The following is a 13,771-nucleotide window of genomic DNA, read 5'->3' as shown; positions in this document are numbered from 1 at the left end:
AATACCGACTTTGCTTAGGCCCAGTTCCACAGCTCACGGTTAACTTTTAACCGAGGTTCAACTTATTTATTGTCTCTTTCCAATTCTAGAATTGGAAAGATATAAGAAACAAATTGAACCTCGGGGTTAAGAGTTAATCATGAGTTGTGGAACTGGGCCTTAGTAGGTAAAACATTTTATATTTTACAAAATGTAAAAGTTTCTCTCAACGTTGCGAAAAGTTTTTTTTTTATTAAATCTATTTTTTAAGTGACAGCTGAAAAATAAGTACAAATTTTTATACATTTATAATTATTATACAATCAGAAATTATAAGAAAGTCTAGAAGAATAATTTTATTTTATTCTATAACTATTTTGGGATTACAAACTGCAACACGAACAAAATTAAACGTATACATAAACTTATAAAAAAAATTTCTTGTCAAAGGATCAACTATTTATGTTAATGACGTGTAAGTAAAATATGCATATGCATATATGTTTATATTGAAATGATTATATATTGATTATGTTATATATATATATATATATACACACAGGTTGTTTCTTAAATAGCGGACATTAATCATATAGCGCTATTCCTGATTAAAAATTGAGTCGAAAAGTCCTCTACCATTTTGCAATTTTCGCAATGATTGATGAACTATTAATTTCTAAAGATTGCCGAATCATATAATACTATTCCTGATAAAAAATTGAATCAAAAAGTCCTCTACCATTTTGCAATTTTCATGATAGTTAATGGTCGAATACGCGCTTATTCAGTAATATTTAGACATTGATATTTCGTCAACCATTGCGAAAATTACAAAATTGTAGAGGATTTTTCGACTCAATTTTTAATTAGGAATAATGCTATATGATTAGTGTCCGCTATTTAAGAAACACCTTGTATACTGAAAATTAAAAAAATTTTTTTTGAAAATATATTTCTATGCGTATTATTTAATAAATTAGATGAAATAGAAAAAGAATATTTATAATAATTGTGTAGTTATGATTGTTACAATTAACTTTTCTAAGGTCGGTATTTATATATATAGTCCGCTCTTACTTTAAAACCATCTTAAGTAAGACCATCTTAAGTCTTGATGATGTCTTTAAGATGCGGCTTTCTGATTGGTCCATGACATTTTAAGATTGGTAAAAAAAAATGTTTTAAACATGTTTTTAAATTATTATTTAAAATATATTCAAAACATCAAAAATATATTTAAAAGGAAAACATGTTGTTTAAAAAAAAATTTTTTTTTTAGTAATTCTGCTTAAACACTTAAATATAAGAATGGATTATGAATACCGATCTAAGTATATACATAGACCTGACATGTCAATGTACTGGCATATGTTGAAACATCATGGCTGTGAGTATCAAACATTGACATGATATTCTATTCTTTTTTTTGGAAAAATTTAAACGACGGTGCAGTCAAAATTATTTTGAAAAAGGAAGTAATTTGCGTTGATTCACATAAAGAGTTTACAGATGACAAACAAAACATAGAAACGCAGATGTCGTTAACTATTTTTTATTTTTAATACCGTTTTCATAATTATAGAATAGAATATCTGATAGGATGAGTTTAGGATTTAAATTGTAATTGTGATTAATTATACATATGGACATAAATGCATATTTACACATGTATGTGTGTGTGTGTGTATATATATATATATATATATATATATATATATATATAAAATATAGAGCAATGTACATGTGGCAATAACATATTTTTGTCAATACAAGATGATATTCTATGGAGACTTCAAAATTTTAATTCACCAAACGTTAGATATCGGAATGTAATATACCGTTAATGTACATACCGCGAGGTTATTGTTATACAGTGATGATTAAAACAAGATCTATTAAAAGTGGTCTACGAGAGCTTTTATTTGGCATGGTCATATCCACGTATCCAGCAAATCATAATCTTCTTGTGCATAATTTTATTGTATTTTTATACATATCATACAATGGAAATGATGTCGAAGTCAATGGAACACTTACAAGTTCTTTTTCCTTTCATATTTATCTTCATGATATCGAAGACCCTGCACCTTGATCATTTGTCTAACATATCATATATGCGTGTGTATGTGTGTTCTGTTCTAAACTTTTAAATCATGTTTGTGTAACGTTAAGGTATAGTATGCATAACAGTTGCGATTATCGTTTTTCGCGCTTAAATAGTACATTATATGTTACAATATTTAATACTTCATAATCTTTTTGCAAGATAAGAACAGTCGTGTTATCCACATGCCACATAGCTGGTAATCGAGAGTATATTCTCATACCATTATTCTAATTTGCGCGCGTCGAAACGGGCAGCCGTTTTATACTTTCGTTTATATCATACATTTACGGAAAACATATAGGAATTATTAATTTTCCCGATTATATGCGTCTTTAACAAAGCAAAAAAGAAACGAAAGTATATTTCTACGCGAAGGGTAAAATTACTTTTTGTAATAATATCAGATTAATTACAATTAGCTCTGCTCTCGAGTCAAGCAAGTTAACTCTCAAGGAAGCGGAGCGTATCTTTAAATGTATGCTTCAAATGCATTTAAGAATGTCCCACTTTATTGTCACAATCGTCATGTACATGACACGACATTCTTTCAAATATTTCGCTGCTTTCTGTGGTTTCATCATAGCTTCTCTATTTACAATTCATTCAAACCCTTTCAAAGTTGACGTATATTCGACAAATAATATATGACATAATCGATAATGCTGCATGTAGTCGTATTTTTAGCAGGCTATCTGCAATTTACTAGTTGGACCGGGACATTCTTAAATGTTAGAGCCAAGTTACAAGAACAATCAATATCTTAAAATTGCTTTTAACAAGTGGCAAGTTAGGAATTTAGTCTTCTAAATTCCTGAACGCCTGTTGAATATCTTCGTGCAGCTGATCAAAGTCTGCCCTGATTTTCGCTTCGCCGTCCTTAACAGGGTCCTAAAAGTTTCAAAGTTTTTTTTTTAAATAAAAAGAAAGAGGTACATTCAAATTCAAATTACGAGAAGGGATTAGTCAGACCTTTGCACATGCTTAGAATTACCTACCTTGAACTTCATAGAGCTCAATTGATAAAGAATATTGCCCATACTGTCCCTAATGACATTCCATGTGATTTTGTTGTCTGACTGAGCTGTTGATTCCACTGCATGTCTTGCCATATCATAGAATGCGATCATATTTCGCAACATTCCCACAGTCTTATAAAATGGACAGAAACGATCGTACGGTGAATAGCTAGAAGAAATTTAAAAAAGATTCAGAAAAGAATGAAAAAATTCTTCCAAGTAATATTTAACCATTCATAACATTTATGAATAATACATTTATAAAACTATTTCAAAACAATATGTCATACCTGTTTTGTTGCAGAAAATCATCTTTCAGCAATTTAGCTACTTCAAGTGTTATTTTATCCGTTTCGGCAAGCGAAGCTTTGCCTACCAATTGCACAATTTCCGACAAATCTTCTTCCTCCTGCAAAATCTCCTTCACTTTCGTTCTTAATGGGACGAACTCTGGGAAATTCTTGTCGTAGAAATCGTCCAGTGCTCGCAAATATTTACTGTACGATATCAACCAATTAATGGACGGGAAGTGTTTGCGTTGCGCAAGTTTTTTATCCAAACCCCAGAACACCTATAAATTAAATAATTTATTTAAAAAATTATTTTATCGACATCTTTTTTACTTTTTATATAGACGTCCTTTGTACCTGCACAATACCGAGCGTCGCGCTGGTCACAGGATCAGAAAAGTCACCACCTGGTGGTGATACGGCACCGACGATACTAACAGATCCTTCACGGTCTGGATTTCCCAAACATTTCACTCTGCATGAAAATTAAGGTCTAATATTAGTCGCATTGATTAATAAACAAAATACTATTTGTTTCAATATAAATTTCTTTCAAGATTATACACATAATTAATATTATATGTTCTTTGTGATATTATGATTTCGAGGGAAATACTTGATTACACTAACCATTCGACTATTTTGTATACAACACGATAATATCATACCTTCCGGCGCGTTCGTAAAAACTGGCTAAACGAGCACCAAGATAAGCAGGATAACCGGAATCGGCAGGCATTTCAGCTAAACGACCCGAAATTTCTCGGAGAGCCTCAGCCCAACGAGATGTCGAATCTGCCATCATCGATACGTTGTAACCCATATCACGGAAATATTCGGATAGTGTAATACCTGCGTCACAAACAACAAATTATTGATTAACATAGCTTGAATAATATATGGTTCTATTTGTATTAGTTATATTATAGTAAATTGAGTTTTTTTTCTTGCATACCAGTGTAAATGGAAGCTTCACGCGCAGCTACTGGCATGTTAGATGTATTGGCAACCAGAGCGGTACGTTTCATGATAGATTCGGTGACGCCCTCGATCTCCACCGTCAATTCAGGGAAATCTCGCAATACTTCGGACATCTCATTACCACGTTCTCCGCAACCGACATAAATGATTACATCGGAGTTAGAGTACTTAGATAAGGCCTGTGAGATGACGGTTTTACCGCAACCGAAAGCACCAGGAATAGCCGTGGTTCCGCCTTGAACACAACTGTAACACGCATGTTGCACATATGTTCCAAATATTTCTGGACACGTTTTATAATGTACTATCCGAAGAATGTTCTTACGGGAAGAGGGAGTCTAAGACTCGTTGACCAGTGAGTAGAGGATGATTAGCTGGCAATTTTTCAGTGACCGGGCGAGGTTGACGGACTGGCCATACCTGTATGCATACAAACGTAAATTTACAACATGTAATACATACAAAATTCTCTATATCTGCCACAGAGGTGTTTCATACCTGAAGCATGGTATATTTTTGCCTCTCGCCATCGAATTCGGTCTCTAATACGATATCCTACAAGGATATTACATAAATTTATGATATAAATTACAAAAAATGAAATTAGGTAATAAACGAAATCTTACATCGACAGTATAGTTGCCAATGGGCGCAACATATGTGACTGTGCCTTTACATTTAGGAGGCAGGATCATCCAGTGCTTTACTAAAGTATTTTCGTGCACGACGCCGTATAAGTCACCGCCTGTTATATGGCTGCCATTCTTCACGTTATGCGGATTAAATTCCCAAGTAGCGGTACGCGAAAGCGCCGGTACATTGATACCTTTCGGGATATAAATCGAGCTTGTGAGCTCGTTGATGTCTTTCAACGGACGCTGAATACCGTCGAAAATGCTACCAAGGATGCCAGGACCCAATTCAACGGACAACGGCTTTCCAGTGCGAAGCACGGGATCACCAACTGTCACACCGCTTGTCTCTTCGTATACCTAAATGTTACGGGATTAGTCAAACTATTTCTATGACAAAACATAAATGTACACAGTTAATACTTCTTACCTGTATCGTAGCCATATCACCTTCCAATCTGATAATCTCTCCTACCAGCTCGTAATAACCGACTCGTACCAGCTCGTACATAGCCGATCCAGCCATTCTTTCAGCGGTAACAACTGCAACAAGAAAATGTCAAGTAAAACGTGCATAATAGAATAAGGTAAAATTCATGTGAGAAGAACTAACCAGGTCCGGATACTGCATAGACATATCCGAACTTGCCCTCCCGTTCCTCATGTGCAATTTTCGGCAAACTCTGATTCGTCATCTTGAACACTTAATTTATCTGCAAAAAAAGAAATCGTATCTAATATTAAATGCATTCAATAAGTTTAAATACTTTACTTTGTAGAAGACAGAATTAGAAAATTATCAAGCTAAGAAAATTATAATACATTTGTTATTTTTATTGCATTTTTTACATCTTAACATAAAATATAGAACTTAGAGAGACAGCAGAAAAATATAATTTAAACAAGATAAAAAAATGTTTCAATCTGTATTTTAAACATTAAATATAAAATTTTCTTACTTTAAAAAACCCAATATTTAAATAACAAGTAATATGATTGTTTTTTCATAAAAAAAAGTGTTTACTTTATCGAAACAGTTATTAAATGAAAATATATCTTATCACTGATTATATCTATCATAAGAACACAATTTTTATCTAATGATTTTTCGAATTATGCTCCAACTACTGCTGGTTCCAAATTGAATGTCACAAAATGCAAAGAAAAAGAAACGCATTGCTATCGCGTAAATACGTTCGTCTATCTTAATTGCCACAGTTCAAGTTATACATGAATGTGCGCCAGTCAATAATACAATTTTACTTTATTTCCCCGCGTTTTAAATTTTAACAAACACACATTTGTTTTAAATATATTAAAATATATACTTTAAATAATATTTATTTAAATACATCAATTATAAAGAAACTTAGCGATAAAAGTAAGAATACGATACAAATATATCAAGCGAATATAACAAGTCTGTTTCTTTAAATTGCGCTTCCTGCGTCTTCCTGCAATTTTTTCTTTCTCTGCTCGCATCACAGGAGAACGAGAGAATTTGGTAAATATATTGTTCGCTGTGGTTAAAATAAACGACAGAAAATAGCGCAAGAAAACAGGGGTGAAACAGAGACTGACTAATCAATCATTGCGTGTAGTCCAGTGTAGACGAGAAGACGATCTATCGAAGAAGCGCTGTCGAGCGCTGGCTGTGCGATTCACGTGAGCAGGCCATTCAAAAAATAGGCGTAGCCCCGCGAAGATTGTAGGCCGTCTGCTAGACGGAAGCGAGATCGTTTTCTCGCCGAAGACGACCGCAATCGATTGCGCGAAGCATCGTCGTCAACGGCCGCCGTGCGATCGGCGAGCTGTGTTTTTCCCAATCGGAAATCGATTGGGAATTTCGCGAATTCGCGCCCGATCGGGGAAGATGATGGCGCATGCAAAGTGCCACCGGATCGATATACTACAGCACGCTCGTTCGCTCGCTCGCGCACGGATCTCCGACGGAGAAACGTTGACTCGGAAACCATCCGCACGAGCAACGAGACGTCGGTGGCCGCGTCAATTAATTCGGCCACGAATACTTACGGCGAGAGGTGTGACGTTTTCCAGCACAAGTCCAGCCAGCAACGAGAACTGTACGCCTGTCTCGCGACTCCGGTCTAGCTGCTATCACAAGACAGGTCAGCTGACTCGATGCTGAGTCGCGTGCCGATTCTCAATTATTGGGCGCGCACGCGCGCATTAAGATGGCACCCGCATGAGAGCTACGGCGGCGAATTGCCCTCGCATTCGAATTATGTTAATATTGTTTCTCTTTTTGTTGTTCTTTTTACACCCATTTCTACTTTTAATTTAGCTTCAATTCTCAGTCTTCATTTTTTCTATTTTTTCAGTATTAGAAAAAAAATAAAGAATGAGTTGAACCGAGATTAAAATTAATTTATATTGGTGGAAATGGATATTAGAATTCCTATAATAAATATAAGGAACTCTATATTTATAATATACTCATAATATATGTATATTTATAATATTTATATTTTTAACATTATATTTTATTATAGAAACACTAGTTATTCTCTCACATTTGTTTGTTACTCGGAAAGATTTCATAACTATATTTTATAAAGAGAAAAAGAAAATATAATTCTCTTTTTCTCTATTAATAAGAGAAAAATAAAAATAAAACGAAATATTTATAGGGATAAAGAGAAAAAGTAAAAATATCTTTAAAAGGAAGCATATTTAAAAAAGAGAACAATAAAAAGTATATTACCAAAGCTTATTTATAAAAAAAAGAACTTTATATACGTTAATTTAAAATAAAATTCAGTTAATAAAAGAATTAACACATGTATATACATATACATATATATATATACATATATATATAATTATACTTTTTACATATATAATTATAAGTTAATCTGTGGAATCAAGAAATGATTTCATTGTATCATTGCACTTATTCTTTTCTTTTGATTTTTCTATTATAACAATAAAGTCCAAAAATTAAGATATATCTCTTACAAATAAAGCTCTTACATTACTATTTACGAAGTTAAATGTTTAATAAAATTTTTTTTACTACATTAATATTTTTCGTTCACTATGTGTGATACTTTATAAATCTTCATTTAAAATTAAGAATTAATGTGATTCTTAATGAAAAACACAAAATGCAAATAAGTAGATATTTATTATTTTATAACTTTCGATGAAAATCATACAATCTTGATACAACAGGAAAAAATTGTAAAGGCACAAATGCAGCACACTTTCAAGGATTTAAAATTACCTCAAATTGTGTGAAAATCTTTACAATAGCTTAAACATAGGTACTACTCATATTACAATACTTTGGAAATACATAATACCATTCATTTATTTAAGACACTTTGGCGCCATAAGATATGTTTTAAAAATATATGTATAAGATTGTCAAAGATTATATGATTATATTTAATGGGGGATATTGATGCGTATCTTTTGATATAAATTCGCTTTCAATCAATATTTTTTCTAATATATTTAATATAAATTATTTTTAAAAAAACAATTTAATATCTATTCGATGTTATCTTGGTATAAATCGCGTGCATCTCAAACTTTTAATACCCTACTTTAAAGCTTAAATTTTATTGCCGCTATAAATATTATTGTATGTTTCTTGCTGCTTAGTATATATTTTTAATTGTTGCTTATTACTAAACTACAATACACATAATTTTTCTAATTTCGCTTTTTTATGTTAAATATATGGAATTAATATTCTCTATTCATTTTTATACAAAATAGAAGCTATATATTTCTCAAAAGCATGACATAAATTACTAGCCACCATATCAATTGCTTCAGAAATTGCAGTAATAATTCCTTGCAAAATCTTGTTGCTGCAAACGCTTTGCGGGGATAAAGTCATACCCCATTGCTTTAGATTTGCCTTACAATATTGCCAAACAAAAGTAAAAGTCAGGAGTAAAAAATCGTCCATATTTTTGGAACGTTTTATTAACTTTACAGTGATTTTAAACAGCATCTCCAAGTAATTTTTATTAATTTGCAGAGAACTCATCTCCCTTATTAAAGGTTCAAAGTCAGGCACTATTGGTAGTTTTTTGCTTTTAGGACAGTCGTCGCTTACATACAATTTCGATAATAAATCACAAAGTACTTTTGTTAACTGTTCAATAACCTCATTATCATTATTCGGTGGACCAGATGAATCGTTTTGGTCGATTCCGATAAATATGCCCAGTTTTATAAGACGAGTAACAAATTCGATAGGGTCTAATAATGTGATACCATTGACTTTTAACCCACCACGATTGATTGACCATTCGATTTTATGCGAAGTACTGTTTGTCTTACCGCCATTGGTTACAAACTCACTTGTCGAAAGATCTCGACGATGTTCTATATAACGTATCACTTCCGCATTTTCGGATATTTTACATGTATTATTTTCGGCAGCTTTCCTTGTGACTTTATTGATTTTTTTACGAAGACGTTTAGTGACCAAATCATCCTTATAATCATTGATAATTTTACTTTGAGTACTCTCGATTATGTCGCTGGCAAATTGAATCTTAACTACGGAGCCGTAGAAAAACATAAGATGCGTCGCCAAATTTAATGCATCTATGACATTGACAGTCTTCTCTTTTTTATACTTATCATACATACAGTGACCCTGATATATGACGCCAATACCACTCAAGACCAAACTACCACCTTGTACAGTATTAAATGCCACTCTTGCAACGGTATTTACTGTCATACCACGTGCAGCAACATTGGAAATAATCGCTGATCCTCCCATTGCTCCTAAACCAAATGCAGTACTGGCCATGCTGAGATAATGTGTAAATGCTTCTTTGTCGAAAACACGAATAGATTCTTCATGTTTACTACGGTCTACTAATTGTTGGGTATTTCGACCGAATGACCAAGCACTAGTCGCAGTAGCAGCAGCAACTCCTAATAAACATGATAAAATAGAATGTAATATTGTCTTACTTTTATATATTATATAGTATTGAAATAAATCCTGATATAATAAATCATAACTTATATAATTAATATTTAACATGATAAATTGATTTTGCATCAATTAAGGACAATTTACCTGATATAGCAACAGCTGGCATAAGAGGTGTGAACATCGCTGCGATACTCAAACCAATTGTGCCAAATCCGACGACAGTAGAAGCGACATCCACTCCTTTGAAGAATTTTACATTCCATTTACATGAAGGAGACTCCAGGATTTCCAGCCAAACTGTTGAATAATCCTCTGTAGGACAGTAAGCTGGATTTGATTCATAAAAACCATGTTTCGGAAGAACCATAGTGCACTCTGGTAAATTATTATTTTCTATATAGTCTGTCCAATTTTTATATACTCTGCTAGTGGCATCAATGTATAATGTTTCATACTGTACTTCATCACTAGTTGATGTATTTTCTTGTTTTACTTTCTTTGTAGTTTCATACTTTTTCATATTTCTGATTGTAAAAATAGGAACAGGTATTACAAAATCAAGCGTATCTTTTTTTGCTTCTTTTTTTAATTCTTTTTTCGCTTCTTCTTTTACTTCTTCTTTTACTTCTTTTTTCTTAGGCTTTACATTTGTTTTGGGTCGGAATATCATATTATAAATTACACCATAGTAAATTGATCCAGAGTCATCGGTTTCTACTGAAGATTTACATATTTTATCATATATCTTATTTATGACTTTTTGAGCGTCTTCTGAATAACCTACTGTCTCAACTACATCCGTATCATTTGGACTTTCTGTTTTGCAATAACAGTGATCTTCTTTTGTACTTGTACTTATGGTATTCTCTGGTGGACCATAAATTGCAAATCCAATGTTTTGTTTTAGATATTCATGTTCATTGTCTTTATATATTGTGCAGTCAGGAAGAAGCTCAAATAAGCATTGTTGCTTTTGTATAGCAAAAGTCTTTAGAGCTTCCTAAAAAACAAATGTATCATTAACAATACATTCAAAGATTTTTGTTTCTGATAAAATTAATTGAGAAAAACTATCAAATGATTAATTCCTCTATCGCCAGTTAAATTCAAGTTTTAAATTATATTTTTGGAATGATGGAAACAAGTGAACTGAGTGAGTATAGTCAACGTTTGAAAAATTAGTATAAAATAAGAAGTTATCGATGCTCAGTATAATGCTGCAAATAATATATTAAAAGACAACTTACCCAATGTATGTCTGTAACTTCTTCTTCCTCTGTAGCCATTATAATCACAAAATCTTTTAGACAGTATAAACAATCCTTTTCCTAAATAAAAAAATTATATTAACAATTAATATGTTTTTCCATCTTTCTGACAAAGTAACGTATGTTAATTTGATGGATTTAGAATGAAAAATTATTTATCGGTCGAATATCACTCAAAAGTTATTGTTAAAAAATCTTTTTACATCTATTTAAAATCTATTACGATATTTGTTATATTGTATATTATGTGCAACTTATCTAATTTAAGGAGATGACATCATTCTTGATGAATCTTAACCTCACATCAATTAACTAAATTTTAATATTAGTTCAATAATATTTTTTATATGAAATATTTAGTAATATTATATCAAAATCATTGTACATATCAACATTTTTTATTTAATTCTAAAATTTAATTACAAAAACTCACTTTAATCACTAATTCCTTATACTTGCTTAGATTGGCTCAGAACGACTATCGCTATTTCTCTGTCAGGACTTCTTATACTAATCTAAAAATAATGATGAATCAGTATCGATAACAGTTCACGATAAATTGAATCGTGATGTGTTTTATGAAAATCGGGATTCCCCGGAGAAATCTTGAAATGTCAGCGATTTTTTAACGTGCTAATAATGTATCAAACAATCTTAGGCTACCTACGTTCCAAACTTCTCCGAGGAAAATTTTACTCGAAATATATAGTACACGTGATGTATATACTGTAGCATATAGAGTAAAATCTTCCTCGGAGACGTTTTAAAACGTAGCCTTAATCTATAACTTATGGCTGCATTCAGCAGACTCAACAGTTTTGCAACCATTTTATGATTCTTCGCTCAGATTGGACTATTCCTTTAAGGGCCGGTTGTTCCACCTTTTGGTAAATTTTAAGGTATATCCACACAAACTTGCATAGTCGCATAAACGTATCCATAAAGAAAATTATCCAATCACATTTTATGTACGACTTTAAAAGAAAACTGCAATTGGATAATTTTCTTTATGGATATGTTTATGCGGCTATGCAAGTTGTGTGGATATACCCTTACCTGTGAGGTAAATCTGGTAATCTATACATGTGATTGGGTAATCTTAGGCCTGTTCTTTTTGATTGAACTTTTACACCAGTTCATCTCTCTTCCTTTTCTCTCCAGGAGGAAAGAAGGGGAAGAAAGATGAACTAGTGCAAAAGTTCAGCCAAAAAGAACAGGCCTCTTGCTACTTACCCAACACGTAAAATTTAAGGCCGCAGCACACACTCTTGCATAACGCATAACGCATAGTGCATAAGCGAATCAACTAATCAGAATCTTTCCCTTCCTCACATTCCATGAAAAACTAGAACTGTGATTGGTTGATTCCTTTATGCACTATGCATTATGCGTTATGCAAGAGTGTGTGCTGTGACCTTTACCCCGGATCTACAATAGGTATTTTAAGTCTTAAGCCATAAGAAATTGACCAATTACAGTCGAATCCGAGAAGAATAAGCGACTGCGGTTCGCCCATATCTTATGGCTTAAGGCTTAAAACCCTATTGTAGATCCGGACTTACCGAAAGGTGGAACAACCGGCCCTAAAACTAAAAGTAGAGTCCTATATATAGAGAGAAGCGACATTGATGTCCGAGTTTCTGATTGGTAGTCTGATATGTATTCTGATTGGGTATCCCCTCCTAAGAAGCAGTCATAGGGTGTATTCGTTTACGCAGAGGTTACCGCAGAGAGTATTATTTAAACCTTGTTTAACACTCGGTGAACAACAAGGATAAAATAATACTTCTGCGCTAACTATACCGCTGCGTAAACTAATGCAGGGATATTATGACCGCAACACATGTGGCCGTCGACATTCAGTTATGTCTCACTTGTCAGAATGCAAAAGGAACGTGCATTCAACTAAAGGCCGCAGCACACACTTTTGCATAACGCATAACGCATAGTGCATAGGCGAATCAACTAATCAGAATCTTTCCTTTCCTCTCATTCCATGGAAAAGAAGAATTTTGATTGGTTGATTCCTTTATGCACTATGCATTATGCGTTATGCAAGAGTGTGTGCTGCGGCCTTAAGGCTGCGGTCCACTTGCTTCTTCCAAGTGCTCTAAACGTTATGCTCCAAACGCTACTCTCCGATTGGTCCATTACTATTTCGAATGCTACAATTGCTAAGTGAACGCTCCAGCCAGCTCACCTCCCGAGGTGAGACAGTTGAAGCGAAGTGGGAGCAAAAACGATGACGTAATCAGAGTTGCTGGGAGCGTTTTGAAGTATCAAATGGACCAGTCATATCAGTGCTGCAAATGCTCTGTAGCGTTCGAAGCGCTAAGTGGACCGCAGCCTAGGTTAATCGGAGTTGGTGAGACCGGCCCCTAAAGTCAGAATGTTTCTTTTTACAGAGAGAAACCTGAGAGCGGGGCCATCCCGGCCTTTTTCCTGTAATGCTTCTAACTCCCCGTACACTAGCGACACCAACATCCATTTTCGGGCTGCGGGAACTACGTACCACGTCCATTTTCGAGATCCCCCGTCTCGCCGATAAAATCGTATCGTCGAAAG

The 13,771-nt window shown here is 33.5% G+C and overlaps 2 protein-coding genes across 2 annotated transcripts; both read right to left on the bottom strand.

The window, feature by feature from the left end:
• Positions 1 to 1,940: 1,940 nt before the first annotated feature.
• LOC108769504 (V-type proton ATPase catalytic subunit A) lies at positions 1,941 to 7,141 on the bottom strand. The gene is made up of 12 exons (XM_018520527.1): positions 7,040 to 7,141; positions 5,619 to 5,718; positions 5,436 to 5,548; positions 5,000 to 5,365; positions 4,872 to 4,928; positions 4,699 to 4,793; positions 4,348 to 4,619; positions 4,061 to 4,244; positions 3,750 to 3,867; positions 3,393 to 3,673; positions 3,082 to 3,271; positions 1,941 to 2,974 (listed from the first exon to the last, which is right to left on the bottom strand). The coding sequence occupies exons 2-12, from the start codon at positions 5,698 to 5,700 to the stop codon at positions 2,882 to 2,884; spliced, it is 1,851 nt and encodes a 616-aa protein (XP_018376029.1). The 5' UTR covers positions 5,701 to 5,718; positions 7,040 to 7,141; the 3' UTR covers positions 1,941 to 2,881.
• Positions 7,142 to 8,611: 1,470 nt separating this feature from the next.
• LOC108768624 (uncharacterized) lies at positions 8,612 to 11,909 on the bottom strand. The gene is made up of 5 exons (XM_018519129.1): positions 11,874 to 11,909; positions 11,640 to 11,721; positions 11,186 to 11,266; positions 10,083 to 10,938; positions 8,612 to 9,934 (listed from the first exon to the last, which is right to left on the bottom strand). Exons 3-5 carry the CDS (start codon positions 11,222 to 11,224, stop codon positions 8,730 to 8,732), a joined length of 2,100 nt encoding a protein of 699 aa, XP_018374631.1. The 5' UTR covers positions 11,225 to 11,266; positions 11,640 to 11,721; positions 11,874 to 11,909; the 3' UTR covers positions 8,612 to 8,729.
• Positions 11,910 to 13,771: the final 1,862 nt, after the last annotated feature.

This window comes from Trachymyrmex cornetzi, unplaced genomic scaffold (genome assembly GCF_001594075.2).
Source record: "Trachymyrmex cornetzi isolate Tcor2-1 unplaced genomic scaffold, Tcor1.1 scaffold122, whole genome shotgun sequence".
NCBI lineage: Eukaryota > Metazoa > Arthropoda > Insecta > Hymenoptera > Formicidae > Trachymyrmex > Trachymyrmex cornetzi.
This window is presented reverse-complemented; position numbering and strand designations above follow the sequence as displayed.